Source organism: Accipiter gentilis, chromosome 31 (assembly GCF_929443795.1).
Source record: "Accipiter gentilis chromosome 31, bAccGen1.1, whole genome shotgun sequence".
Classification (NCBI taxonomy): Eukaryota; Metazoa; Chordata; class Aves; order Accipitriformes; family Accipitridae; genus Astur; species Astur gentilis.
The window spans coordinates 2,330,393-2,358,090 of NC_064910.1; the positions used below are offsets into that span (position 1 = coordinate 2,330,393).

The 27,698-nt window shown below is 40.1% G+C and overlaps 1 protein-coding gene across 2 annotated transcripts in view; it reads right to left on the reverse strand.

Moving 5' to 3' along the window:
* The window catches only part of TUBGCP3 (tubulin gamma complex associated protein 3), a 61,824-nt gene extending 36,810 nt beyond the window's left edge, over positions 1-25,014 (reverse strand). For both annotated transcript variants that reach the window (XM_049834304.1, XM_049834303.1), the window contains exons 1-7: positions 24,740-25,014; positions 13,156-13,263; positions 11,343-11,410; positions 7,901-7,978; positions 7,071-7,288; positions 4,077-4,249; positions 1,406-1,524 (exon numbers count right to left, since the gene is read on the reverse strand). In XM_049834304.1, the coding sequence (XP_049690261.1) occupies positions 1,406-1,524; positions 4,077-4,249; positions 7,071-7,288; positions 7,901-7,978; positions 11,343-11,410; positions 13,156-13,263; positions 24,740-24,815 (840 nt within the window). In that variant the 5' untranslated portion in view covers positions 24,816-25,014. The remainder of the gene's footprint in view (positions 1-1,405; positions 1,525-4,076; positions 4,250-7,070; positions 7,289-7,900; positions 7,979-11,342; positions 11,411-13,155; positions 13,264-24,739) is intronic.
* Between the last annotated feature and the right edge of the window lie 2,684 nt (positions 25,015-27,698).

A 27,698-nucleotide genomic window follows, 5' to 3' on the forward strand; every position in this document is an offset into this window, starting at 1 on the left:
GTTCAAATCAAAGCAAGCGCACTCACAAGCTACATGGATTGCCAAAGAACTAGAAATCAAGCTCATTCATTAAGCCTTTTAGTTAGCAGTACAGGCATTCTCCAAGATAAAAATCAGATACAGAGTGCATTAGCTGCAGCAGCGTGGGCTTGAACCAGGCAGCAGCATTTGGTTACAAGACCAGATTTCCATCCCTTGCCCTCTAGCTACAGAGGCACAGCTTTTACTTCTTGAACAATATCTGTAGGATATATTCTAGCCCAAACAAGCATAATTGGACACAGTTAAATTGCCCACAGCTAAAACCAAAGAGATGACATAAGAACTATTTAGAATTCTGCAACTATGCAGTACTTGGCAAGCAGTAAGTACAATACACATCCTCTGGAATCAAATGAGGAACAAGCAAAATTGGCTTAGTGTTTTTACATTTGTATCTTTTAGATCAAATCACAAGCTGCTAGCTTATACAGTGCTAAATGTCACCAACAGACCTAATATTAACACTGACATTAGAAAACATTCAGGCAAGTATAACAGCTTGGAAAGCATGCTTCTTTCTGTAAAAAAACAGATTATGTACAATGACACTTTCTTTGTGCGGCTGAGGGAAAACTACATGCTTTGACTACTATTTTGCCTAACATGCAGTCAACACAGCTTGGTCCTCCTTGTTTATCAGAAAAAGTTCCAGCTGCAGCTCTAGTCAGTCAAATAATTTCACCTTCACTGGGTCCACTAGCTCACTTACAAGTACCAATAAGGGAGAAGGATGGAAGACAACTGACCTCAAAAAAATTAACTGAAGACACAAAATTCTCAGGAGAAAGCATTATTGACCCACAAGCCACCTGAATAATCAAACTCCCTGTATTAACAGATTTAGGAATTCAAACTAAAACAGTTTTTCCACCTCAAATTAGCCTATTTGATATAAAAGCTACACAGAAAACTAACGAAACTCATAGTGCCAATTTTGCAATCAATAAGTTTCCTCCACATTCCTCTAGAAAAATCTATTATGCTACCTTCCCTTTGCCATATATAATCTAACTTGTATATGGAACATAAATAACTCAGTGAAGGTGTTGAGGAATCACAAACTTTGCAGCATCTACAAGTACAGAAGATGACATCCTTAAATCTTGTTAATAAACAGATTCTTAACTGATTTAACAAGATTTAAGTCTTCCATTTTTCCCTCCACTAAGCAGCCCTAAATGTCACTGTAAAGTAACAAGGGGAACAATTATACATTTCACTTTCTGCTATTATTACGGTGGAGAAAAGAAAATTAGTTCAGTTATCAACATTAAGATAAGTCTACTGTGCTCTTGGCACATAAAATGGCCCAAAATCAATTCCCCACCATTTTAGGACTGTCATGTTGTCACAGTATTAGTACCTTTCCCTCCACTTTATAGCAATTTTCAGAATTGCACATTTTGATGTTTTTGCCATCTATTCCCTGGAAGACATACAAAACATCTCTTACAAGGTTTGCTTCGGTTATTTCAACAGAGCCTAGAAAGAAAAAAAAAAACAACCAGTATTTAGATTTGTTGGGACAATTAGGCTTGAGTGCAACTTCAAAAAGCTATTTAGAAGCCTAGCCACAAAAAAAAAAAAAGGAGAAAGCCTGTGTTTATAACCTGTAAAGAAATGTTTTAAGTCCTCTTAACAACCTGACAGGAAAGCCAAGAATTCTCTTCACCTGCCTCTACCAATAGCTGGGATTCTCTCAGAGCAGGTCAGCTTGGAACGACACAGGGCATGTAATATTTTAACCAACACTTCAGCCAGTTCTTAAACTGATTCAATCACCAGTGCAAGTTCTGAGGCAAGCATCACAATAACATTACCTGTCTTCAAACAAACAGCTGAAGCTGTTAAATGGGATTTACAGAATAATCTCTTCTACATTCAGCTAGGAAAACAACAGAGTTAATCCAGAAGGAAGAACTGCTTGTTTAATATTTGCTTTCAATCACATAGGCCACTGCTCAGTGAAAAGGTTGATCAAAACCAGACTGCCAGCTGCATAACAGCTATAGAGCTGGCAAACAGAAAAGCATAAACACTGTTTCTGAAGATAGATATACCTTTGATTTAGTAAAGCTTTTGCTGTTGCAGCATACAGTTTGCTTCTGGCTCATATTTCTAGTTAGAGGTTAGATTATGTTTGAGATTTAGGATATTTATTGATTTAAAGGAAACAGAAGATTGAAAAAGTGCTGTGCAGGCCACTGCAACTACACCCACCTTTTCTGGGCAAAACAGCACCATCTGCTTTTGTAACTTACATTTAAGATATCAAGAATGAAACAATTTCAACAACGACTATCCAGAAACTGAGATGCTACAACATGCTTCTCCCAAATTTGACAGCACTCTTGCCTTCATCAGTTTGCCTCCCCAACAATCCACTTTCTCAGAATAAAAACAACAAAAAATAAATTCTACTCTTATTTTGGCAAAAGTAGCCATCACCTCAAGATGCTGTTTAAAACTCAGACTCCCCTCATAATACTAAGATGCGGACAAGAGTAGCTAGTCCCCTTTAGGAACTCTTAGCGAAATGGTAAAAGATTCAAGTGCACGTTTCTTTAATTGGTAAATAATACAACAGGTACTAGTATCAACCACGCAATGCTCTTGATTATACTGTCTGTGCAGGCGTAGCAATTAGAAAACTCCAATTAACAGCAACCAACTTTAGAAGAAAAAACCCAACCCTTTTAATTAGCAGAATTTCATATTCATAGAACTGTATCTTCTTGACAATAGCCTTTTATATTCTGAATGCAGTCCTACTTCTAGATCTACATCAAGTGACTCCATTTAAGACAACTGTTAGTCCTTATAACCATACCACGTAAGAATCAAGAGTCACAGCTGCTGGCTGACTGAATGAAACAAGTTTCTTGTTCTTTATGGCAATTAGTACAACAAAAATAAGAGGCAGTGCTAGATTTTACATATTTTTATATTTTCTTTCTGTATTTATATATATTATACACATCATATATATAAAAAGAATATATGTTTATGAATATTTATATACATATACACACATGCATCCTCTTGCACATCAACAGTATTGTTAATTAGGTTCTAAATGCCAAATGCTGCCCTCAGATGTACCAGTATAACTCTGGTCTATAAGCTCTTGCTTTGTGCACTGTTAGTCATAAAGATGCAGGGGCTGGCAGATAGTTAGAAGCTAAAATACAGCCTATCCACACTTTGTTATATAGGAGTTATTTAAAAAACAAAAAAACTCCCAGCATAAAACCCCACATCTCTTATCTTTCTTTGCCAGAGCGTAACAGCACTGTAGGATGACAACATCTGCTGTTAGCTCTCTTATTTGGAAAAGTCTCCCACTTTTACAGCAAAAGTAGAGTGGGTTGAAACTTAACACAATTGCCACAGAGATCATCTGTTAAACAATTTCTCCTTAGCTACACTTGTGTAAATTCAGAATAGATCCTCTAGGCATCAGTCTCAAGTTGACAGCCACTTAATCAAGGAAATAAATTAGTAATATTTATCTAATTTTTATTTATCAACAATATTTTTATGTTGATTGCTCTAAATACAACCACGATAAACAGTGTGCTAATCCGAAGAAAAAAGTTGAGCTCTATATTCCAGTGCGTATTTCCAAATTTTAAGACAGAATCACAAATCGATGAGTCTGTTTCAACAAGATCTATTCATTGAGCTCTCCTTCTGACTTTCTAAAAGCAGTAGCATCTTCTGATCATCAAAAGACTGATCATTACTCAACAAATCACAATCACATGATTCTAACAAACACTGCAATGAAGTCAGTCTTTTAAGAGGACCAGAACACATTATCAAACCAACCACTGCAAAAAGAAATTAACAACCAGCCAAAGAGATTGTGGCCAAATATACTAGTCTTGCATATCTGCTTCTATCCTATCGAATACATTCGAGCAAAACACTCAAAAAATTCAACATGCTACGAAACTACTTCAAAATCATTAAAAAATAATGGAGGATATTGGTAACAATTGTAATAAGTTATCTTTAACATCTTTGCTCACCACTTGTATCCCCTTCTCGCCTTGACCTTGGCACACCACGGGAGACAGCATTTGAAAAGCCTTTTGAGGTAGTGCTTTGTAAAGAAGGCTGGCTTGCAGTTAGAGTCCATGCGAGACGTGACCCTAATTGCTGACGGAGGCAGTCTCCAACGCCTGGAGCTTGATAGGATTGTCTAAACAGACAAAAGGCAGAAACATCTTTAAAAACTTTGATTCTATAACCATCACCCAGGTTGGGGTATGCAAATTCTGAAAAATGCCCCAAGCTTGGGGGGGTGTGGGGGTGTGGATGTTTTGTTTGTGGGTGTTTTTTTTAATGAAGGAACCTTAAAAAGGTGCAGAACATACAAGCAATTTATTGCTTCCTATAAGCCTACACTTCAACACACACACCCCAACCTGTATAAAAGAAAGGAGCTACAAATTTGTCAAATATGATTTCATATCAAAGATTGGCTTTGTTCACACTGAACTGTGTAGACATGCTGAAATGGATTAAAAGTGAAGTTACAACTATAATAATAAACAACAGTCATAATAAACAACAAATATTGAAGTTCTGTTACTACTTGAAACTGTAGTTACATGTCAAAGAACTAAAGGAAAATAGAGAAGGAGGAGAAAGTTCACTTTCCTGCTACTCTACTGTTTAGGATAGTTTGCATCAGGTGCCTGAAGATGTGATCAAGGAGGGAGTATCTAGACAAGCTCCAATTCCCCTTCCTCTCAAACTTATCAATCCTTCTCACAAAAACAGTCTTAAACGTAAAAAATGTTAAGACTAGAAGCTAACTTTCTGATTATTTCTGTATAATGACAATGAAAAATAAAGTTGAAAATATTTGCAAGGGATTTTTGCTGCTGACCGTTCCTCCCCTCTCCCACAACTGATTGTAAACATTTGGAAACGAACACATATTTAAAAAAATAAACTAATTCCACAAAGCTGTGAAAGCAGTTGCAGGGAGAGATGGAACAAGATTGTAACACAAATGTCCATGTACAAAAAGTTGAGGAATGCCTTCCCTCTCTCAACCACCACATCGTAACTCATGGGATAGTCACACATTGTACTTATATGATTGTAGCTAGTGAATAGAACACAGCCCGCAAGACAGAGCAACTCTCTTGTGCTTAGCATTTGTAATGCCTCAACTAGAGTACAACACTGAATTTAGGCTGTTACCCTTCAAGAATGTACTCTAGAAACAAAGGGAAACATGTATAAAGAGAAGTTCAGGAGGAATGAAGCTCAAAAAAAGATCTAATCTGGGTTGCCCAGCTCACAGACTACAGGACTAAAGAGAGAGCAGTGAATTTCTATAAAATGGAACAGCCCGAACAGGTCAGACCAAGAATATGTCAGGAACAGGGTAGGTTCTGCTGATATTTTTAAGCAAGCAGATATATGAAATAACCTCATTGACATACCTTTCTATACTGTATCAGGATTATATAAAGGTTGAGGTTGGAAGGGACCTCTGAAGATCACCTCCTCCAACCCTGCTACTCAATGCAGGGTCAACTAGAGAAGGTTACCTGGTGCACTGTCCAGTCACGTTTTGAATATTTTCAAGCATGGAGACTACACAACCTCTCCGGGCAATCCATTTCAGTGTTTCACAACATTTCCCCCACCTCAAACACACAGCCCACCTCACTGCAAAAGAAGGATTTTTTCCCCTTATGTTAACTGTAATTCCTAGTCTCACAAGTTTTGCCAATTACCTCTTGTCCTTTCCCTGGGCACTACTGAGAAAAGTCTGTCTCAGTCTTCTCTACTCCCCTGGCCAGGTATAATCATGTTGGTAAGATCCCCTGAGCCTTTTTGCCTCCAGGCTGAACAGTCCCAGCTCTCACAGGCTCCCCTCACATGTCAGATGCTCCAACCCCTTAATCAGTTTAGGGGTTCCTTCTCCAGACTCCCTCCAGTCTGACCGTGTCTTTTTCTGTACCATAACTGGACCCAGCATTTCAGATGTGTCCTCACCAGTACTGAGCAGAGAGGAAGGTCTACCTCCATCAACCTGTTGAACCACTCCCTCTCACAGGGATGTTTATTTTCCCTCCATAGAACATAAATTCTGTGAAGTCCATCTCTGTCAGGCTTTGTAGAGCTACAGGGGTAATACAACATGATATCCCATGGCACAAGAAGGGCTCAGATTTTGAGCATGTTACTTTCTGTGTTAGCTTATTTAACAAAGTCAACACTAGGATAATCATCTTATGGCTTACAATGGCCAGGTTTTACCTATAAAAAATCTGAACTATTTGGTATTTTAATGTTTCGCTTCCAAATATAGATTTACCTTGGTATGAACAGACAATTAAACCACTGCTGAACAGTAGGTGATTTGAGATTTTTTTCCTAATAGGTAATTTTTTTTAGTCAACTCTTGTCTAATTTATTTTTTTTTCAAAAAAAACCCCTGTCCACTCAAGATGTGAGACAGCTCAATACAAGAGCCAACCTGCTGTGAGCATGCTTAAAAGAAAGTCAGACCATGCAAGAAAGGTCACCCATTTGAAAATAGAGGATATTAAGTCTACTCATCTGACACTGGCTGAGGAATGCTTTGTAAAAGGAACTTGAGTGGGGACTTTAAATCCAAGGTTTTTACGGAAGAAAGATAAAGACTATTTTAAAGGGTTTCAGAGAACTGAGAAATTTGGAAAAGGACTTGGCACTAGAATCCAAAGGATTGGATCCAGTAAAATATCAGCAGTTCAGCAGATAGCTAAGTTTAAGAATGTATATGCTTGGCCAGCCATTTATGACTTCATATAGTCATATAACAGCACCTGATATTCAGAACCGTTCAGCTAAGGAACTCAATTTCTATGCACCTACAGTGGAATTTCCAATGGCATACAAATAGGGAGGGTGGGGGAAAGAAAAATAAGAAAAAAACCCAAAAAAACAACAACAACAAAGCAGATCATCTCTAGCCTTCTCCAAACCTATTTGTAAAGTAAAACAGTTTAATTTACCCTGGAAGCAGTGACTGTGGAGTTGGCGTTGGCCCATTCAGGGCATACAGGCTGATGCTGCTGATCCCACTGCTCCCCATGCTGCCAGAACTCTGGGCAGACTGAGCACTGCGGTCCTGGTAATTCAATGGAAGGCTTTGAGGCCTGGCATAGTAATAAGGGGTTGAGTGAGCATCCCGTGGCAACGCTTGAGCGAAAAGCGTGGCATAACTTGATACCTGAAAAGGATTTGAAAAGGGAGGAATAAAACGAAAAAATTTGTGAGTTGCTTTAAGTCATGTCTTACAACAGGAGTGTAATATTCAACAACACAAAAAATAACTGAAGACCATATTTATGCAAAGAAAAATTTGTTGTTACAATTATAATGACAAAAAAGTAAGTCCCTTACAGTGAGCAAAAGTACTTTTTGCAATACAGCTTATTTTTGTCTGCAAATTGTTCTTAGCAATAGCTGCAAAAAGCACTTTGATGCTAGCAGAACTGCAACCAAAGGAGGAATTTTGCTCTCCCTACTCCATTTCAAACTCATTAGCACATGAGCAGACATTACACCACCAAGCAGAAAGCAAATAAAAAAATCCACCCACCTAATAAAGTCACAACTTCAGCTACAAATGTTGGACAACTCATATTTCTACATTTACTTAACACAGAAAAATTACACAGAAACAATTTGCAGATACTTAAGTGTGTTCTTCCTTTCAGCCTCACAGACAAACACAACCTGAGGTGTTGGTTCTGAGTCTAGATAGTGATTCTTAATGACATCTAAAGTAAGTGACACATATTGACCGTTTCTCAGAACTAACAAAGGTCTCCTCACTTACCTTGTTAGACTGCTTACGTGGATCTTCACTAAGGCTAAGCAGGAGGTAGAGTATTGACCATTTGTTTTTCAAAATGCCCTTTAAAAAAAAAATTAAGACAAACAGAAATGAGTTTGGTTTAACTCTTGATAATAAAGTATTTTTTTTTTATTATCTAGCTTACTAACATGTGCACATATAAATCAATTTTCCACACAAATAAGACCAACTCAGAGCCACATTCTTGAGAAAACTGGGAATGTGCAGTGCAGCCTCTGTATTGCTAATTTTATTAATTTTCTCCACTGTGTTCAAATCATGAACTCACCTGCTCTAGGATCAGCAAGTACACTCAATTTAAAATTCATAGCTTCTAAGAAAGAGGTTTATACAGAGTTGAACTTTTAACAGCATTCCCACACACTCTGACCATTTAAAACATCTCAGATCGGAATGCTACTGTAACCTAAAGGTGAAGAAGGAAAATTCTTGATACAGTCTTAAGCAAAGAACTGTCTTTTCTCCACTTTCCCCTTCACTGTCCTTTACAGGGAGGCTTCAAAAGTTTGAGGGTTTCAATTTCTATTACTTTAAATGCCATTTAAGAGAGCTACCAAAATTTTCACAGCTTAAGATAGACACATTGTTAATGTGAAACTTGAGGGATGTGCAATATAGTCTCTAGCAAATAGACAGATACATACAGACTGCTAGAATAACACTCTTGGCAACTTCAGATCTCAGCAGAAAGCTTAGCAGCAGAAGACAGAACAATGCTAAAGCCCAAGCTACAAAAAGAACACTTTGAAGAGAAGAGTTATGGCCAATATCAAAATGTTTTATTTTAGATAGGCAAATGCTTCTAGATATATTACTCCATAGTTCTGTGACACTCATCCTTGCAGCTGAATTGATCAGGGATATAGAACCTCAAAATGGACATTAAGTAGTGGAGTAAGACAAAGAAACTCACACAAGTTCCCTCACAATATTGATCAGGCTATTGTCTGGAATACTAAGCAATGCTGAATATAAAGAAAACTTCAGTCATACCAAGATTCAACAAAGATTCTGTCCCTTATGAAGCAATGTAATTCAGTGCTATCAGTCTTGCAAAAAGCACTTTCAAGGTCACTTTGAAATTCTCTTTTTTTAAACACATTTTCACTCTCACCTTTTTCTATTTTTGCTGTTTCTCTGCAAATTATGCATTTTGTACATATATGTTACATGGTATAAGAATTTGGGCCATAGAACATTTCTTTCTTCAGGACAGAGCCCACTAACCAAACCTATCAAAGCTCTACATTTGTTATAAAAGCATAGAAGGAGACATTCTATATCATTATGTAGAGCAGAAGTTTATTATCTTCTGCTTTGATCTCAACAAGAAGCAGAAAGTAGAGGTATTGCATCTGTTGCAAGTAACTTATCCAGCAACTCATTAACAGCTGGTGAAGAAGGAGCAGCAACATTACTGCTGCTTCTGTGGGCCAGGATAGAATAAGTCCAAGTGCCTCAAGAAGCATCGTTTGCTCAACTGGCAAGCTGCCACTAAAATAAGCACTGACCTCCTTTTCTCTTTAGAGTAATGTATGAAATGAAGTTAAAATAGATTCACACAAGCTTTTTTATTTCTCTTAGTTGCTTTCAAGAGAATTGCTGGAGGAAGAAAAAGCCTCATTGATTCAAGAAATGCATATTCCTTCTGTGCCCTTCCCTAAGCTCATAGGGAAAGGAGATGATTGTCCACCATTAGTAATAAACCTAACAGCAGATTGAATAATAATTGGTAGTATGAATTTTAAAGAAGGCAGTATTCAGATGGTACCATTTCATGTACAGAAGATGCTAGCACAGAAAAAACAATACAGAAGGTAAAAAGAACCTCAAACATTTGAGCAGGCAGCAAAATACAAGGAGATAGCTGACGTAAGCTTGTATTACATTCAGAAGAATAACCAAACTGATACAAACACGGACAAGGCATTTTGTTTCCACGTTTAGAGCCATCATGCTCTGCAGCTATGTTGCTTGCGAAAGACAATGGCATGGAAACACAGTACGTAAGCTACAGAAACACGTTACAGAAAACCTGTATTAAAAGAACAAGATCACATAGTGTAATACATGCAAGAAGAGGCTGAAACAAATGGCTGAGGTCATCAGAACAGGTGTCTGCAAAACAGTGACACTTGCTCCACTGTACAAACCAATGCAAACAATATACAAACCCACAGGATAAGGAAAACAGGAAAAGTTACACAACTTCAGCTCCAAGCACTAACAAACTAATGGGTAAGTTAAGTATGGATGAGGGGAGGGGCAGAACTGAGTTCTGAGTAGTCAGTCATACTCTCCACAGAATCACTTTTTTGTCACCTTAAAATCTTAGTATTGTCTCATAAAACTCAGCCATGATCTATACAGAAATTAATGAATAAAAAGCAGGAGAGGAGAGAAAAACATTTCTCCTAAATACAAAGGGCAAAATAAGGACAAATTTCCTGTGATATAGAAAGCATCATTTTTTACATTAACTGAATTTTGTTGTCAAAAATCAGGTGTGTGCAAGTGACAACTGGGAATCTTATTCTATTACTGCCCACCATTCTACCTTGCTAAATACTCAATTTTATGGAGAATCCAGAACAGATTAGCAGCAGTCATTTTTCACCTACGTCAGCTGAAATTCTGTCCCCGCATCTTTCCCCCCTTTCACCTAGTCCATCTTCTTGCATCATGGGCTTTCTGTACACTAACATCTTTTGTCAGAATATCAACATGCAGTATTCTTTGATTAACACTAGGGTTAGCAGAACCATCAAAGTCAGCAAACTCTTAACCTTCAATATTAAGACTTAGAGCACTTAGAAATTCAGAAGCGTGAGGACTGTTTGAACCCTAGATTAATAAAATCAATATACTTGTAAGGCATTGCTGTAAAATAAATGACGAGAAAATTCATCAGTTTTACATATAAAATGAACAGTTATTTTTACAGAGTTCCTTCCTTCATATGAAGAGCCCTGTCATGTAACTGGACTGAAACTAAAAATGCATCCTTTATTCTCTTCCGATTTACAATTAAATCCAAATTACTTTCTAATTAATAGCAAACAGTTCATAGTAAAAAAAAAAAAGTGACTTGTAAACTTTTTCACAGAAATTACAAAATGCTTGATGTTGGAAGGCACCTTTGAAGATCGTCTAGCCCAACCAACCCCTCTGCTCAAAGCAGGGTCACCTACAGTATGTTGCCCATGACTGTGTCCAGTCTTTTGACTCTCTCCAAGGATGGAGACTACACAACTTCCCTGGACAACCTGTTCGAGTATTCAACCATCCTCTCAGTAAAAATATTGTTAATGACCTGAGCACTCTCCAGAACAACTCTATAACATCAGAAGGATGCATGTGTGTGCCTTCAGTTTCTTTATTCTTTATACAATTATTACACTACCTGTGAACTGAGTTTTCTGTAGAGTTCTGAAAACAAAGCAGCATCTGCTTCCCTTCTTTGTCGCACAACTATTAAAAAAAGAAACATAGATTAAAAATTTGAAAGAAGTATAAGAGTTTTCCTGTTTTCATGTTATCTTCATTCCAGGCCTGAAAATTCTTGCATCGGAAGTGATGCAATGTAAGTACCTGTTTTTCTTAGAGCAATCAAAATATACACCTCTTAAATAAGTGCCCTTTTAAAGTCTAGTCTGCCATTCTGTAGGTTTAGGGAATTAAAACCTAACTGAAAGCAGACATGTGTTAAAGAATGCTATAAAGCCCTTCACAAAATTAAGTGTAAATGTTCCTATTTTAGGCAATCAAAGCAAGAAACAAAAGTAGTAATGCCACTTGCTCAAAGTCAAGCAGAATTCCAAGGTCACACACTTCTATATATTAAGAAAAATAAGTCTCAATCACTGCCAGTTACATAACAGAAGTCTTTGCTCAGAGGAAAAACATCTTCGAGCTTTAAGAGGTCTTCAGAAAAGCCTTGTTATATCAGAAAGAGCCAGGTTTTTAAAAAAAAAAAAAAAAAAGATAGGTAAAACAAAAACATCTGAAGAAACTTTAATAATAAAAAAATGCTGTTAAATGTTAGAATTGTTAATTAGCATCAAAAGCCAGTGCTAAGTACACTTTGCCAAATAAGTCACTTCCTGCATGGTAACTCCAAAATATGTGTAAATTTAGAAGGATATATCCAATCACTTGTTACATGAACACTAACATCAGCCTACGAGCTGAAGTTGGGGAGAAGGAAGATGACAGAAGATTGCCCTCTTCAAAACTCCTGGCAATAGGCCCAAAGCATGTAGAAACTCATCATGCAGAAAATGGATACTGTAGATTCCAGTGTTTTGGACTTGCATCTAGAGACATTCTAATGGGCTTATTTGCCTAATAGCAAGACATGGAAGCTCTGCATTAGGAAAAAATACACATGTATTTTAAAACAGTTACAACCACTGACTTTGGTTACCCTAATTCAATCTCCCTGACTGAATAGTCAAAGCTTAAATATGAATCTTTAATTTAATTAGCGTAGCTCAAGTAACTGTTTCTGGACATTCTCCTGTAGAGCAGACAATCTGCTGAAAGCAGTATTTGGCTTTTCCAGAAGAATGCATCACATCCCCATTGGATTCACACAGTGCAACACTTGACTCAGAGCAGCATACAGCACAATGGAATGTAACTGCAACATAACTTACACTGTCACAGTCTAATGTTTTAGTTTTGAGAAGGTGGTTGCAGAAAACTTGTAGAGAAACTGAAGGCAAGAAATATCAGGTAAGTCACACGAACAATTCCACCAGTTCCCAGGATGCTCATTCAGCAAGTTTCTCACAGGTGCTCATGAAGTTAATTGCACCAAAGTATAATATTTCTAAAGTGGACATCACAAAAACACAAGTCTTCTAAGAAGAACTATGAATTCATAAAGTCTGAGTACTATTAAAGTGAAAGGAGTGCAATATTAATTGTTCTTTATTTTCATGGTGGCTAAGATATAAAGTCAATGGCAGCAAGGGAAGTCTAAGCTGAGCATTCAGAAAAATCTGAGCTGTGAATACAAATAGCTACTCCAGAATACTAGCTAGGAATTAATGGAATTTCCACGATGATATTTTCAGGGATGAGTATTAATAACAGATGAGATAACGATCTGTGAGGCAGAGTTGTCCCATTTTCACAGGAATAAAGTGATCGAATAACTTCATTAAGAACTTCCATTCCTATTTCTAAGAAAGAAACAAAGACGTGCTTACGCTCTTTCTTGATTTTCTCCGCTACAAGAAATTCATCTCGTTCAACAGTGGGAGCAAAGTTGCTTCCAATAACTCTCACTGCATACTGAAACTGCTGGGCTGCATCAGCTGAAAGAAAAAAGGAAAACCATCTCAGTTAAGCAAAGTGTTAAAGTTCTGCTAAAATAAATTAAAAAAAAAAAAAGTGTAAACGTACCTGGCTTAGATCAGGTAACATTACACTATAATCCTTAGACACACTTCCAATCAGAGGGCAGTAAAGTCCAGTTTACCCATGAGCACATTATCAATGCTACATGTACTTCAAACACACTCACCTGTATACACTCCAAAAAATAACTGCGCTTAAATTTGTGAATAAGCCTTTCCTATTCTGTGCTGACAGAAGATACACTTAGGCCTACCCAGTTATTAGAGAGCATTAGCATACTTCAGCCAGCTCTGCCCTTCCCCACAGACTGAAATACTGTGGGACTTGGCACAAAGTCACACAATTTAGCTCACGCATAGGAACAACGTAGCCATGTTCGCCAGGCACGCTCTCCCACCAGGCACCCAAACTGGATTATCCTACCTGTGGATCTTTACTCAGATATCCACAACAGTGGTTTTACCAGTTTGCGTGTTGGTTTTCCGTTTGGTTTTGTTTTTAAAGCAGTTTACATGGTTTCACCACTTAGGTTCAAAGCTAGCTCAGAGAGATCGACATCATCTCCTAATGCATAATGTAAATACTAATGTAGAGGTCACAAGCCAGTGAACTCCCTCCACTGCTCCTTCCTCATGCAATAACTCTTATTTTTAATATCGTTGCTGAACAGTACTGGTATAGTGCAAGTATCTCTGTTTTCTGGGAAGATTAATAGTCTAGTAGCGCTGAGTTAGGGCCAGCTTAGTATTTATGCCTCTACAGCATAGTCATGTTCCCATTTATTGACCTGAAAAAAAAAAAAAAAAATCAATCAAACAATAACCCCACAGACATGTCAAGTGCCCTTACAAAACATCAGGTAAATTCCTACTCCTTGTAAAGAAATAACTGTAATAACATGAGGAGAAAGGTACATAAGAAAAAGCAAGTGTAAATGTGTTGTGTCAGCTACTTGAATCCTCACACTTCCTGACTTCAGGGAAAAAAAAAAATCTAAGCAATTCTGCATATTAAGTTTGTTTTGTGTATAACAATTATGTGTGCAAGTGCATCAGACTCTCTGTGTTTTATTTAGTCAGTTAAGCAGTCAAACTTTCAGAGAAAATTGTAGAGTAATACAGCAATGATTCAGCCAAGAAAAAAGCAAGGATGCTGGCTTGGACAAATACATACAAAAGGAACAGAAAAACAGAATAGGGTAAAGGTCCACAAGAAGCAGAAATACTTTAAGCATTGAATCACCTCTTAAATTAACTAATATTTACAACTGAAAAAAAAAAAATCACTTGGGAGATACGAGTCAATTGTTGATTAAATGCATTAAAATATCCAGAAATTTATGGAAAGGAGAAATTTGAAATCAGAATGTGCTACATTCTTTCTGAATGCCCATTTTTTACTGTCTTGCGATATAAATGCCACCTACTGGTCCTAATCTACTAGAATACAACTGTAGACCAGCAAACATCAACCAGTTCACACAAAGCAGTACTTCACACAATCAGGAAAAAAGCTTGCTCAGACAGAATCATTAATATTTAACAGTATTTGACAATATTGGTCTACAAAAGGAGCAAGGGTATCATTCTACTTCCAGGGAAGAAAGTGGCAATATCCAGACCACTGCAAGGTCACGAGTCTGCATAACTTAAATGCCTCCCAGAAAGAATAGTTCTACTGTTAGACTAAGCAACCTCTCATTTGCAACAGGGACTTGAAAATAGAAATATAAAAGAATTTAATAGTTCATCTACTGATAGCTGAAACTGAACTGATGAACCAGGTGGGAAGAGTTAAGTATGAGGAAGTGTTTCTGAGTAATTCTTAGGTATAATACCTGTCATTGCAGAACAACTCAAGATTTCCAAAAGTATTCTGCAGGGCCAGTTAAAGCCAAATACTGGCACTGAGTTATCCCAAACAATAGTAAGAGTTTTATCTTCCGTTAATTCCCCAACTGTCTACCTAGCAGCAGTTAAGCAAGAGCTAGGCTTTTCCAGTAATTCTTATGTATTCTTAACATGTTGTTATAGTGAATTAACAGGGGCTACAAATTAAAAATAAAATTGCTAAGAGAGTTCCAGGTCAAGCATCTAGGATGAACTAAAGTCAGGAGAAGGATCAAGGGTACTTTATCAGTTATGACATGTGTCTAGATTAAATAGTAAACTCCCTCACCGATTATTCACTAATAAGCAGGAGAGAACAGATCTCCAGTAAACCAGTTCAATACAAGTTATAGAAAAATACAAAAAGAAAGAAGCAATTAAAAACCCATAAATAGATGTCATCTTAAAAAAAAACCAAACCAAAACAAACATGGACACAAACACCCCAACCACAACAAAGCCACAAGAACTTCCCCCTACAGCTCCTCCTCGCTCATTAGATGCATTACCCTGGTTTTCTAAGGAAAATTATGTTCTGCAATTAACTGCTATGTCCACCTGCATCACCCTATCCCTTAGGGATTGCCTTTTTTTTCTTTTTTTTTTTTAAACCAAATTTGATAGAGGTCTCAAGGATACCAAGTTAAACAGGTTTCATAGAAACTGGAGACTGGTAGAACAAACATCCAAACAACTCTCCCTAGGGGAGAGAGTGCACTGAAAGATCAATGGTTAAGTATTCCCTCTCGTTTGCCTGCACAGAATTGGCAATATCAGGTACTGCCTCCTGCCCCTACCAGAGCACAAAGGAAGAGAGACCTGGAGGGTGAGGGAAGAGGCATTTCTGAATAGAGCTACAGGGAATGAAAGTACAAGCTGGCAGTATTGCAGCTGAGCAATGCAGGGCATTTACTGAAGAGAAGATTGGCAACACAAATCCACAGGCAATAAAGACATATTTAACTTTACTGAACGAACTTGTTTACGATATACTGCAAGATCATAAATGTATCACAGTATGTTATCTTTTAAGAGGACTGAATAACAAAATATGTAGTTGATTTTAAAAAGAAGTAATTCTGCTATGTCTGGACAATTGAGCGTTATTCATTCAGCTGCTTCTGCTCACTTTTCAGTAGATGCTATGATTTATACTGCGATTATCAGTAAGCTTAATGCTTGGAGAAAAATATAAAAATCAGAGCATTATATTTTACACTGAATGACAATGTACAGTTTTTCCAGCAAGCAATGCTATAAAAAAATGAATAAGCACATTAAATAAATTCTTTGGTTCTGAACAAAATGTTTCGTATCAGTTTTTCAAAAAGATTTAAGTGCTCTGTTTCCTCTCTGTTGTTCCCTGTGGTTTTGGAGGTTTAGATTAAGTTCAAGTGAACCAAGATCTACACAATGAAAAATCAAGTGGGTTTACTGTCTTTAGTCACCTGATGAGATAATTACAAAATCCAGCAAAGATGTGTACAAAGCCTCTAGGGACACTCTGGAATTTCATTTCTCCCGAAGAATTGACTCAGAAAGATGGTTATATATTGCCAAAGTTTGGGTGAGGTTTTCTTGGTTGATGATGTTGAAATGGGGATTTACCTCAAAACAGTAGAAGAAAATCATGGACTTTGCCATTTTTATGTTTTCCAACCTGCCTCTGACGCTACAGCCTTTAGAAGACTACCTGTGCTTCTAGTTCTGTGGTACAAGGGAATATTGTACAATATTGTGCAAGAATAAGAAACAAAGAAACACATGAAAGTTTCTGGACATAAACCTTGAAGATTTAAACCTCAATCAAATAAAAAACACAACAGATACATTATTAATAGCAAGTAGCAGGATTTTTTCCTGTAATGGGGAAGTTTTAAGAAAGAAGTGTAACCTTCTATAATAAACTTCTATTTCAGTACTAGCAAGGCTAGTTAAAGCACAGAAACTTAGTACAGTCTTTTCCATACTGCCCTATGAAAGCTCTCTAGTTGAGAGACTACAATTCCATCCAAAGAATTCTGATTATTAAACCTGTTACACTAGTAACAGTATGGAACAAAGTTATCCACACCGTACACATACATATTTGCGCTGGTAATTCAATAGCCTTGAAGCAAGACTGGTTTTATATTATATTTTATTCAGATTTTCATGTTTTATTCATATCAAGTCCAGCTTCTCTTTTACAAACAAAACTCCCTGCTGTGGGAGTTTCTCGAGCAGATTATTTCTTATGAGTCTGTAAAATAGCTTCAGTATCTAAAGTGATTAAACATAACTTAATACGGATGTCTGTCAGTAAAATAAAGATTCACATAGTTTATAACTAATGGACACATTTAATTGCTTCCCTCCTCAAAGAACAACCATTATGACAGCAGACAGGCTTAAAATACACAGCTGTCTACGTATGTGTACCTCCGTCTTCATCAAAAAGTGATTACAGCATGACTCTATTATGTAACAGCAAGCTCAACATACATGATGCATGAAATGGATGCAGGTCTTTGCAGGGTAAGGGGGGAAACAGCACTGATCATGGCTCGTTTTCCAGAGGTCTGATCAGAGCAGTGAATGCAGGTAGAGACAGCCACTCACCCTCAGACTAGATCCCTCAAGTAATACACACATACATACACAATTAATGACACTGGCAAGCTGCCATACAGCTGAATGAAGAAATAGCACTTGTGAATCACCAAAAAAAAAATAAATTTAAAAACCGTCTCCTTAGAGCAGAGCAATCTATCAATAATTCAAAGATCTATACTCTACTCAGCCATTCAAACTTCCCTACAAACAATGCAGTACTAAAACTGAACTACTTCAAAAAGCAGATAACAGCATTTTAAAGCTGCAGAAAAAACAAGTGTAGCACATGGAAAAAATACAGAAGCAATGCACAGGAAGAATTTGGTTGTAAAGAAAGCAAGGACAAATAGGACAAAACAAAGTTCAAGAGACAAAGATACAATTGGCCAATATACTTCCAAGAAGCCAGTATTTCAGAGGGAATGCTGAAATAAAGCAAGTTTTTTGCTAAAAAGAAGCTTCCAACACTACCTATAGTTTTAGGAAGTGAACCAAAAGTCACTTTACAGTCTTATATTCTTTCAACACCATTGGCTTCAGAGATTAGCAAACTCTCTCCACTATCTCTTCCTCCAGTCACCTGTCTGTCATACTAGACAGGTCTTGCTTAAATGCAGATATTCATTATTGTAAAACAATTACGCTCTAAACCACATTCAATGCTCTAAGGGCGGCACTGACTGGCAAACCCTCAAAAACCCCAAAATTCTTTCCTGTAACAAACTGTTTGCTAAACACCTAATGCGCTACTATTGCAAAACTAAGCCTGGAAGAAAAGCTGTAGAACTCGAGAACCTTCTCACATATACCATGAGCAGATACTGTATTTATCAATATAGTAATGCTGCTGTATTTTCTCTGTTTTAACTATATCAGAAGTTCTACATCAGCATGAATTATTACCTGGGGAAAAAAAGCAATTGCATTAATATGATGTCATATACCGATAAACTAAAATACTAGTCCAGAATGTCATTAGTGTTACTATTTTGGTTTTGAAGAGAATCTGCACACATTATATGCAAAACTGCTTGTTTCTGTAGAAAACATTGTGTTTGAGAAGTGCAATTTTAGGACTAGATCAGTTACGAAGCAGTCCTGAAAAAAAATTTTGCATCAGTCTTCTGCTTTAGTCAATGATCTTAAACTTTTCTGTTGTATGTTCATTTCTTTCAGAAAGAAAAATAATAGTAAAAACAAATTATAAAATGTAAACGTAAAAATATTCTGTTCATGCAGGTTTTTATTTTAAGCATTTTAAGTTTATTCCTAATTAACAGTCTTTCCAGTCTCCACACTCCTTTCCTACAAAGGAAAAAAAGAACCCAAACCCACCAAATAAAATCGAAACCACACACACTCCCCTATCTTTCCTTACTTCGAAGCTGTCCACAAACTTTGAAGCACAGCACAGGAAACATAACTATTCTTTAATTCTGTTAATATTCCCGGCTCTTGTTGTATTGTCAGTAAACAGATTTATAGTCCCACTGGACTATCAGCAATGCAGTCAGATAATCTTCTCAGAACTTTCCCCTCACTCTTGTTATTTGCCTAACTTGTCAACTTGCATTTGCTTCTGTTATTGGCACAGGTAAAACAACCTCCACATCACCTTTTGAATGAACTCTATGCTTTCCCCCCACTGTGAAATTTTAACATCTATTCCAATAGTTCAGAGCTTAGAAATCCCAAAACAAACTGCTATAACAAAACCGCCACTCACATTACATAGATTAAATGAAGGCCATAGTATGGACTTCAGGTAGCAAACTGCTCTCTGAAGACTGAAATACTACTTTCTAGAGCATGCACACCTCCAGAAGTACTTTGGCACACAAAAATCTTTTTAGGATTCAAAACCAAATAGATGTAGCTTGATCATTTTCAGCAATATCATTTGATTCCATTGGAGGCACTAAGACTTCTTACAACTGACAAGCTTCTACAGCAGTCTATAAAGTCTCTAAGATTACCAAGAGGTTTGTGAAAGACAGCTAAGAACAAGAAGCTTTTTGTCAAAAGGATAAAATTAACTGCCCAAAGAGAGGCATGCAACCCTGTATAACTGCCAGAGTCCACAAATAAGGGGAGGGGGGAATCATAGAAATTAATGCACAGGCAGGCAAGCTCTCTGCAAGATCAGGTATTAGTACAAAAGCGAGGTGGATAGCCTGGACAAACACAGAAGGACTGATAATACAAAACTAGACACTAGTTCTTAGACACTGTGAGGACATGAGGAAGAAAGAGGTCAGCAATGGCTGCAGCCACAGAGCACAGGGATCCCCAATTAACCGCAGTGGGTGATTGTGGACACACAGTGCCATGGGAAGCTAGCTTTAAGCCCTTACTTCAGAACTGGCTAAAGCACAGGAGCAGACAGCTTTCAAACCTTAGTTCTACAACAAAAAAGCTGAGGTACAGATTTTTTTATTTTTTTTTTAAAATTTTCAATGGAGTTCTTCCAGGTAACTCAGCAGACCTTGTAATGAATTTCTCAGAGGCAGAGCTGTTTGCAAAAAAAACCAAACCAGTAACTACGCCTACGCAGCTGACTTATTTTGGAAACAAAGTAAGCCATCTACTTAGTGGATGGTTCCAAAAAAGGGAGAAGAGAAAGAGGATAGCTCCACCTCTGGGAGCCTCTGCAGCCATGTTCCATCATAGCACAAATTCACTTCAACATAAATCTTTAACAAGTGGGGAAGATGGAGGCCATCACGGGCAGAAACGAAAGAATCCTCAGTGGAGCCTGTTGTCTGCTGGGTTTACGGAGGACTTCAGGCATGGGATTGCAGAATGGAGACACGGATGCAGAATAAGACCACTCATCCCACATGAGCTGCAAGTGCACTATTACAATACAGACATTATATAAATGGAATCCTTCAGCTCCTTCTGAAGCCATAGCTTCCTCACAAACATAACAAAACACAAGTGCTGAGAAGGAACATAGCCAAGCAGAACAAACATTCTGAAGTACAAACTCAGGGAACGTACAGGCAGGAAGAACCATTAGATTGTCAAGTCTCAACTCCTCTCTATTATTTACCTATTACATTTCACCCAATTACATTAGCACCTTGTATTTACTAGAGCGCTTACTCCAGAAAGGTTTCAAAAGCTAGGTTTTCAAGAAAATCACAGCAGGGTAACTACACAGATGGTTAAAGATGGCTGTTTGTACCTAGCTTCAGTCTCTTGTTACTAATTATTACTAGGAATTTCTCCAATGAATTTAAAGAGCTCTTAAGTATCTGAGCTTTTTCTCCCCTAAACTCTGTAGAAGTAATTGAACATTATAAATTACTTACCAAAGACTAAACTGCTAATACTTGTAAAGTTTGCTTCAAAAAAGAGAACACATATACAAAGCAGCCTACCTTCATCACTACACAAGGAGGGGAGAAGCTGCATGTAGACCACTAACCACACAAAAATACCATACTTTGAATTTATCCTGGGCTGAAAGGAAATTAGAGTTACAAGCCTGAAAAACAGTAAGATGCTAAATAACTTGTCTGGTGGTTTTCTTACCACTGAGGGATACATGCATCTACCTCAACACAGAGGATGCCGGTACTAACAGAATTCCCTTATTGTCTTTGTTCCTTGGACATAGAAACTGGGGTATACACACCTTTCATGACTGAGATGTCTTTCACGGACTTTTATCAGTCTCTACGCACTTTGAATAATAGCTGAGCTGATGACAAACTAACACAGGTACTCCAGTTGAGTGTTTCAAGAGAAGTCTTACGTTGGAAGGGTGAGCCTTTAGTGCTAGTCCCTCATAACACAGCAATAAAGAGCAGAGTAAGGATGGGCTTCCTATCTGTCACATGCATAAAAATACACGTAATGGTAAACATGGCAGACAACCCACACTATTATTTTTAAGTTATTACTTCAAGGGAGTCCTCAGATAACCCACACACGAACAGATGTAGCGAGCTATAGGTTGCACACAGCAGCTTAGCATGATTTTGGGCAAAATTTCCCCTTTCATTAGTCACACACAAAAGAGATTTTGTTTACATCAGTGGAATCCCAGCGTACAGGAATAGGTCCAACATTTATATAAAAAAATAACAAAAATCAGAGTTCTCTTGCATGTTTTTGCACATACTGCTTGCAAATAAGCTTCTTATTCCAGTCAGAAGAGGTGGAGATGTATAGAAAGTATGGCTTCAAGAAGGCGGCTAGATCCAAAGTTGGTAGAAGTGAACCACTTCTCCTCAATACTCACACCTTGATTGATAAACACAGAGGTTGCTGTGTCTATTCTCATGTTCTGTTTAAGTTTTATAAGTATCACAGACTTGGATAAGATACTCAGTATCAAGAAACAAGCTTAGATTGAGTTTAGATTGCAGCCCCTTTCAAATCTAAGAAAGAGTCATGAAGGAAACAGGATTAGGCAATATAGAAATAATGTCCTCCCAGAGGCTTCCACTATTCCAGTAAAGCAAGACAATACCTTTTTCAATTTTATTTTTCTTGTTTTTCTTTTCAGAAGTAGAAATAGCACAATAATTTGAGATTTCTGGTAGCAAAAAGTTTGAAGTGCTCTTAAGTAAGAACAAATACTAACTGTATCAGAAAAAAGTTTCCAAGGAATGTTAAAAGCAAGAAACAGCTATAAAAGCAGAACTATAATAGCACCTTAGAATTGTAGGCTGATGTGAAATACCCTTTAATATACAGTTAAACCAGCTGCCAAAAAAAAAGTGTGTGGTTACATAAAAACACAAGAGATAAACAGTTTAGAAGCTACTGTTGATTTGGGGGAGATAGGGGAAGAGTAGAAACTTGCCACATCCTGATGAACATTATAAATTCCAACTCCTTACCAACTCTTCCAAGCTTCTCAGATGAATCACAGAATCACAAAATGGTTTGGGTTGGAAGGGACCTTTAAAGACCATCTAGTCCAAATGCCCTACCATGGGCAGGGACACCTTCCACCAGACCAGGTTGCTCAAAGCCCCATCCAACCTGGCCTTGAACACTGCCAGGGATAGGGCATCCACAGCTTCTCTGGGCAACCTGTTCTAGTGTCTCACCAGGCTCATCATAAAAAAATTCCTCCTTATGTCCAATCTAAACCTACCCTCCTACCCTCTTTTAGTTTAAAAGCTATCGCCCCTTGTCCTGTCACTTCAGGCCTTGGTAAAAAGTCTGTCATTCTTATAAGCCCTCTAAGTACCGAAAGGCCACAATCAGGTCTCCCTGGAGCCTCCTCTTCCCCAGGCTGAACAACCCCAACTCTCTCAGCCTGTCCTCACAGGAGAGGTGCTCCGGACCCCTGATCATCTTCGTGGCCTCCTCTGGACCTGCTCAAGCATGTCCTTCTTATGTTGGGGGCCCCAGAGCTGAACACTGTATGCCGGGGGTGGGGGGGTGGTGGTGGTGGGTGTCTCATGAAAGCGGAATAGAGGGAGAGAATCACTTCCCTTGACCTGCTGGCCACGCTTTTGATGGAGCTCAGGATATGGTTGGTTTTCTGGGCTGTGAGCACACATTGCCAGCTCATATCCCATTTTTCATCCACCACTATCCCCAAGTCCTTCTCTGCAGGGCTGCTCCCAATCCATTCACCCCCCCCCAGTTTGACTAATATTGGGGTTGACCCAACCCAGGTGCAGGACCTTGCACTTGGCCTTGTTGAACTTGATGAGATTCACATGGGCCCACTCCTCAAGCCTGCCAAGGTCCCTCTGGATGACATACCATCCCTTTCCTCAAGCATACCAGCTGCACCGCTCAGCTTGGTGTCATCTGCAAACCTGCTGAGGACATACTCAATCCCACTGTCTATATCATTAATAAAGATATTGACCAGCATCATTCCCAATACAGACCCTCGAGGGACACCACTTGTTACTGATCTCCATTTCAACATTGACTGTAACTCTTTAGATGTGGCCATCCAGCCAGTTCATTATCCATCAAATAGTTCATATCTTTCCAATGCAGAGACAAGGATGGTGTGTAAGATGATGAGGTGCTGTCTCCAATAGATGGAAACATAATGTTTCAGAGAGACAGTAAGTGGGTTTTCACCTTGTCACTCATTTTCTAGACTTTTAGGATAGCAGTAATTGACATATAGGCCACGTTTTAGTCAGTTTCAACCCAATTCTCTACAAGTCAGTATGCAAAGTTATTAGTTACTGTCACGGAAATACCTAAAGGTAACTGGGAGTGACTTGTCAGAAGAGAGTGGCATGGAGGGAGAAAAGAACACATAAAAGACTTTATAGCCACTACTAATACGGAAAAAAGCCACTTCTCATACACGAAAACAGGTACAACAAAAGCTATGGCACAAATTTGGCTAGCGAGCGATGCTTACAAAGACAGCAACTTAAAAAAGGAGACTTCGCAGATGCACCTCTTCCTTTCCACCCTCCACCTGCTTACTAAAAACAGTCTTTGCCTTGATTGCAACAGATAGAAACTTACACAAACAGGCAAGAGATTCATTCCCTTGCTGGAGAATCACAGCAGCGTCAAGCTGTAGAGGACCTAGCGGATATCAACGGCTTCAGCAGACACCGGAGGAAGGCGGAGACATTCCTGAACGTGCGGACGAGCCACTTTTTGCCCCAAACACCCCGGCAGCGCTGCCCCATCCCCACCAAGAAGGGCACCAATGGAACCCACACACCCCACACACACACACCCCCCCCCCGCCGCAGGGCTCCCCGTCAGCCCGCACCTCCGGCTCACCGGGACCGCTGCTGTGCCCAGCCGCCAGCCGAAGCCCCTCGGAGGACCAGGGCGGATCAACCGGGCCGACAAACCCCCCCGGTGCCCCCCTCACCCCGCCGGGGCAGCCCCCATCACCAGCCTCACCTGCCCCCTCCCCGCCTCTTACGGGCTCCAATGGGGGAGGGGGAGGGGAGTGAACACTGGTGGAATGTCTGAGGAAAACCTTTACCTTCGCTTTTGCCCAGGATGCGGCAGCAGAGGTTTTGCAGCAAAACGTTGGGGGATTTTTGGTCCGGAGTCGCCATCGCCGCCCGCGAGCTGGGGAAGGGAAAGCGGGCGGCAGAGACAGGAGCACGGCGGGATAACAGCGGAAGGGAGGAGGAGGAGGATGAGGAGCTTCTCCCACGCTGAGCAGCCCAAAGACCCGGCGACACCTCCCACCGCCGCCCGCCCGCCGCCTCAAGGCGCCATTTTAACAGAACCCGCCGAAAGCCGCAGCGGCGGCAGCCCACTACCCACAATGCACCTGGGCGCCCGCGGTCGGAGCGCGCCTCGACGAACACCCTCCGCCGCGCAACCGCCGCCCCCGCACAGACGTTCCGGGGCAGACACCAACCCCCCTTTCTTCTTCCTCCTCCTCCTCCTCTTCCTCCTCCTCCTCCTCCTCCTCCTCCTCCTCGTTCTTCCCCGACCCCAGCCCCGCCGTTGAGCCTGGCACAGCCCGGGGAGAGGGCTCGCAGGGCTCCGTTTTGGGGGTCCGGGGGGGGGGGGTGTCTGAGGCAACACAGCCTGCGATGCGTGCTAGCCCTGGCCAAAAATGTCCCTTGAATTCCCCACAAATTGGAAATAGAAAATGCCCATTCTGCAACAGCTTTCCATTGTTGGAAAACGTCCTCTCACTCGTCCCTCAAAAACCCTGGGGAGATTGGGCTTACTCATTCCTCTGCCGAGAAGAACAAGCCGGGCGCAGGCCACAGGGCGGCTGCGCTTGCTGTAATTCACTGCCAAGGGTAACTTTTCCACACAAAATAGTGAACAAATCAACGCGGATCTGGAAAAATGCGTCGAGATCCTTGGCCCACATCTCCCCTGCACCCCTCGGCCCGCTCCCCAGTCTTGTCAGCCCCTAACACGGACACTGACTTCCCAAGATGTCTTGTCTTCCATTTCTTTTATTCAGTAAATTCATGCTGGGTCCGGCATCTTTAAGTAGCAAAGTAGGAATGCCTTTATATACAGCTTTTCCACTATGTGGAACCATAGAATGGTTTGGGTTGGAAGGGACCTTAAAGACCATCCAGTTTCAATCCCCCTGCCATGGGCAGGGACACCTTCCACCAGACCAGGTTGCTCCAAGCCCCATCCAACCTGGCCTTGGACAATTCCAGGGATGGGGCATCCACAGCCTCTCTGGGAAACCTGTTCCACTGCCTCACCACCTTCATCACAAAAAAATTCTTCCTTATGTCCAATCTAAACCTACCCTCTTTTAGTTTAAAACTGTCACCCATCATCCTATCACTATCATCTGTGGTAAAAAACCCTCTATCTTTCTTATAAGGCCCCTTTAGGTACTGGCAGGCTGCTCTAAGGTCTCCCTGGTGCCTTCTCTTCTCCAGGCTGAACAACCCCAACTCTCTCAGCCTGTCCTCACAGGAGAGGTGCTCCAGCCCCCTGATCATCTTCATGGCCTCCTCTGGACCTGCTCAAGCAGGTCCGTGTCCTTCTTATGTTGGGGACCCCAGATCAGGACGCAGAACTGCAGGTGGGGTCTCACCAGAGCGGAGCAGAGGGACAGAATCCCCTCCATCGACCTGCTGGTCACACTAGTTGGGATGCAGCCCAGGGTACGGTTGGCTTTCTCGGCTGCGAGGACACATTGCCAGCTCATATTCAGTTTTTCATCCACTAATACCCCCAAGTCTTTCTTCTCAGGGCTGCTCTCAATGCACTCATCACCCAGCCTCTATCTGTGCATTGGATTGTCCTCACCCATGTGCAGGACCTTGCACTTGGCCATGTTGACTTTCATGAGGTTCGCACAGGCCCACCTCTCAAGCCTGTCAAGGTCCCTCTGGATGTCATCCCTTCCCTCCAGCATGTTGACCGCATCACACAGCTTGATGTCATCAGCAAACTTGCTGAGGGTGCATTCAATCCCACCGTCCATGTCGCTGACAAAGACGTTAAACAGCACCAGTCCCAATACCGACGCCTGAGGAACACCACTCGTCACTGGTCTCCGCTCGGACATCAAGCCGTTGACCACAACTATTTGAGTGCGACCATCCAGCCAATTCCTTATCCACTGAGTGGTCCATCCGTCAAATCTATGTCTCTCCAATTTAGAGATGAGGATGTCCTGCGGGATAGTGTCAAATGCTGTGCACAAGTCCAGGTAAATGACATCCATGTCAAATGCTGTGCACAGGTCCAGGTAGATGACATCCATCGCTCTTCACTTATCCACCAACACTGTAACTCCGTCGTAGAAGGCCACCAGATTTGTCAGGCACAATTTGCCCTTAGCGAAGCCATGTTGACTGTCACCAATCACCTCCTTATTTTCCATGTGCCCTAGCATGGTTTCCAGGAGGATCGGCTCCATGATCTTGCCAGGCACAGAGGTGAGACTGACTGGCTTGTAGTTCCCCGTGTCTTCCTTTTTTCCCTTTTTAAAACTAAGGGTTATGGTTCCCCTTTTCCAGTCAGTGGGAACTTCCCCAGACTGCCACGGCTTCTCAAATATTCTGGGTAGTGGCTTCGCCACTTCATCCGCCAGTTCCCTCAGGACCCGCAGATGCATCTCCCCAGGTCCCATGGCAATTGTGTCACCGTTCTGAAATCGACACATTAGGGAGCAGCACAATAAGAACATGCCATTAAAATGGGCTCACTCATGTGTGCCTGCAAACAGAAGTACAATTACTAATCTAAGCTTTTCAACTGCAGCAAAACCACCTCCTACGTTATGCTTCTGAAGTACTGTAATAGCTGACCATTCTGTTACATTACTGGGAACGTGTCCTTTCATTTCTAGCTTCTTTTTCCTAAGGAAATGAGGCTTATACAGTTATTCTGTGTGTCAGTGCCTCCTTATAACTGTTGGATCTCTTTACCAATTTCAATCAAATTTAATAGAGGGATAGAGTTCTTAAAGATATTAAGTTAATACAAATTTTAAGGAA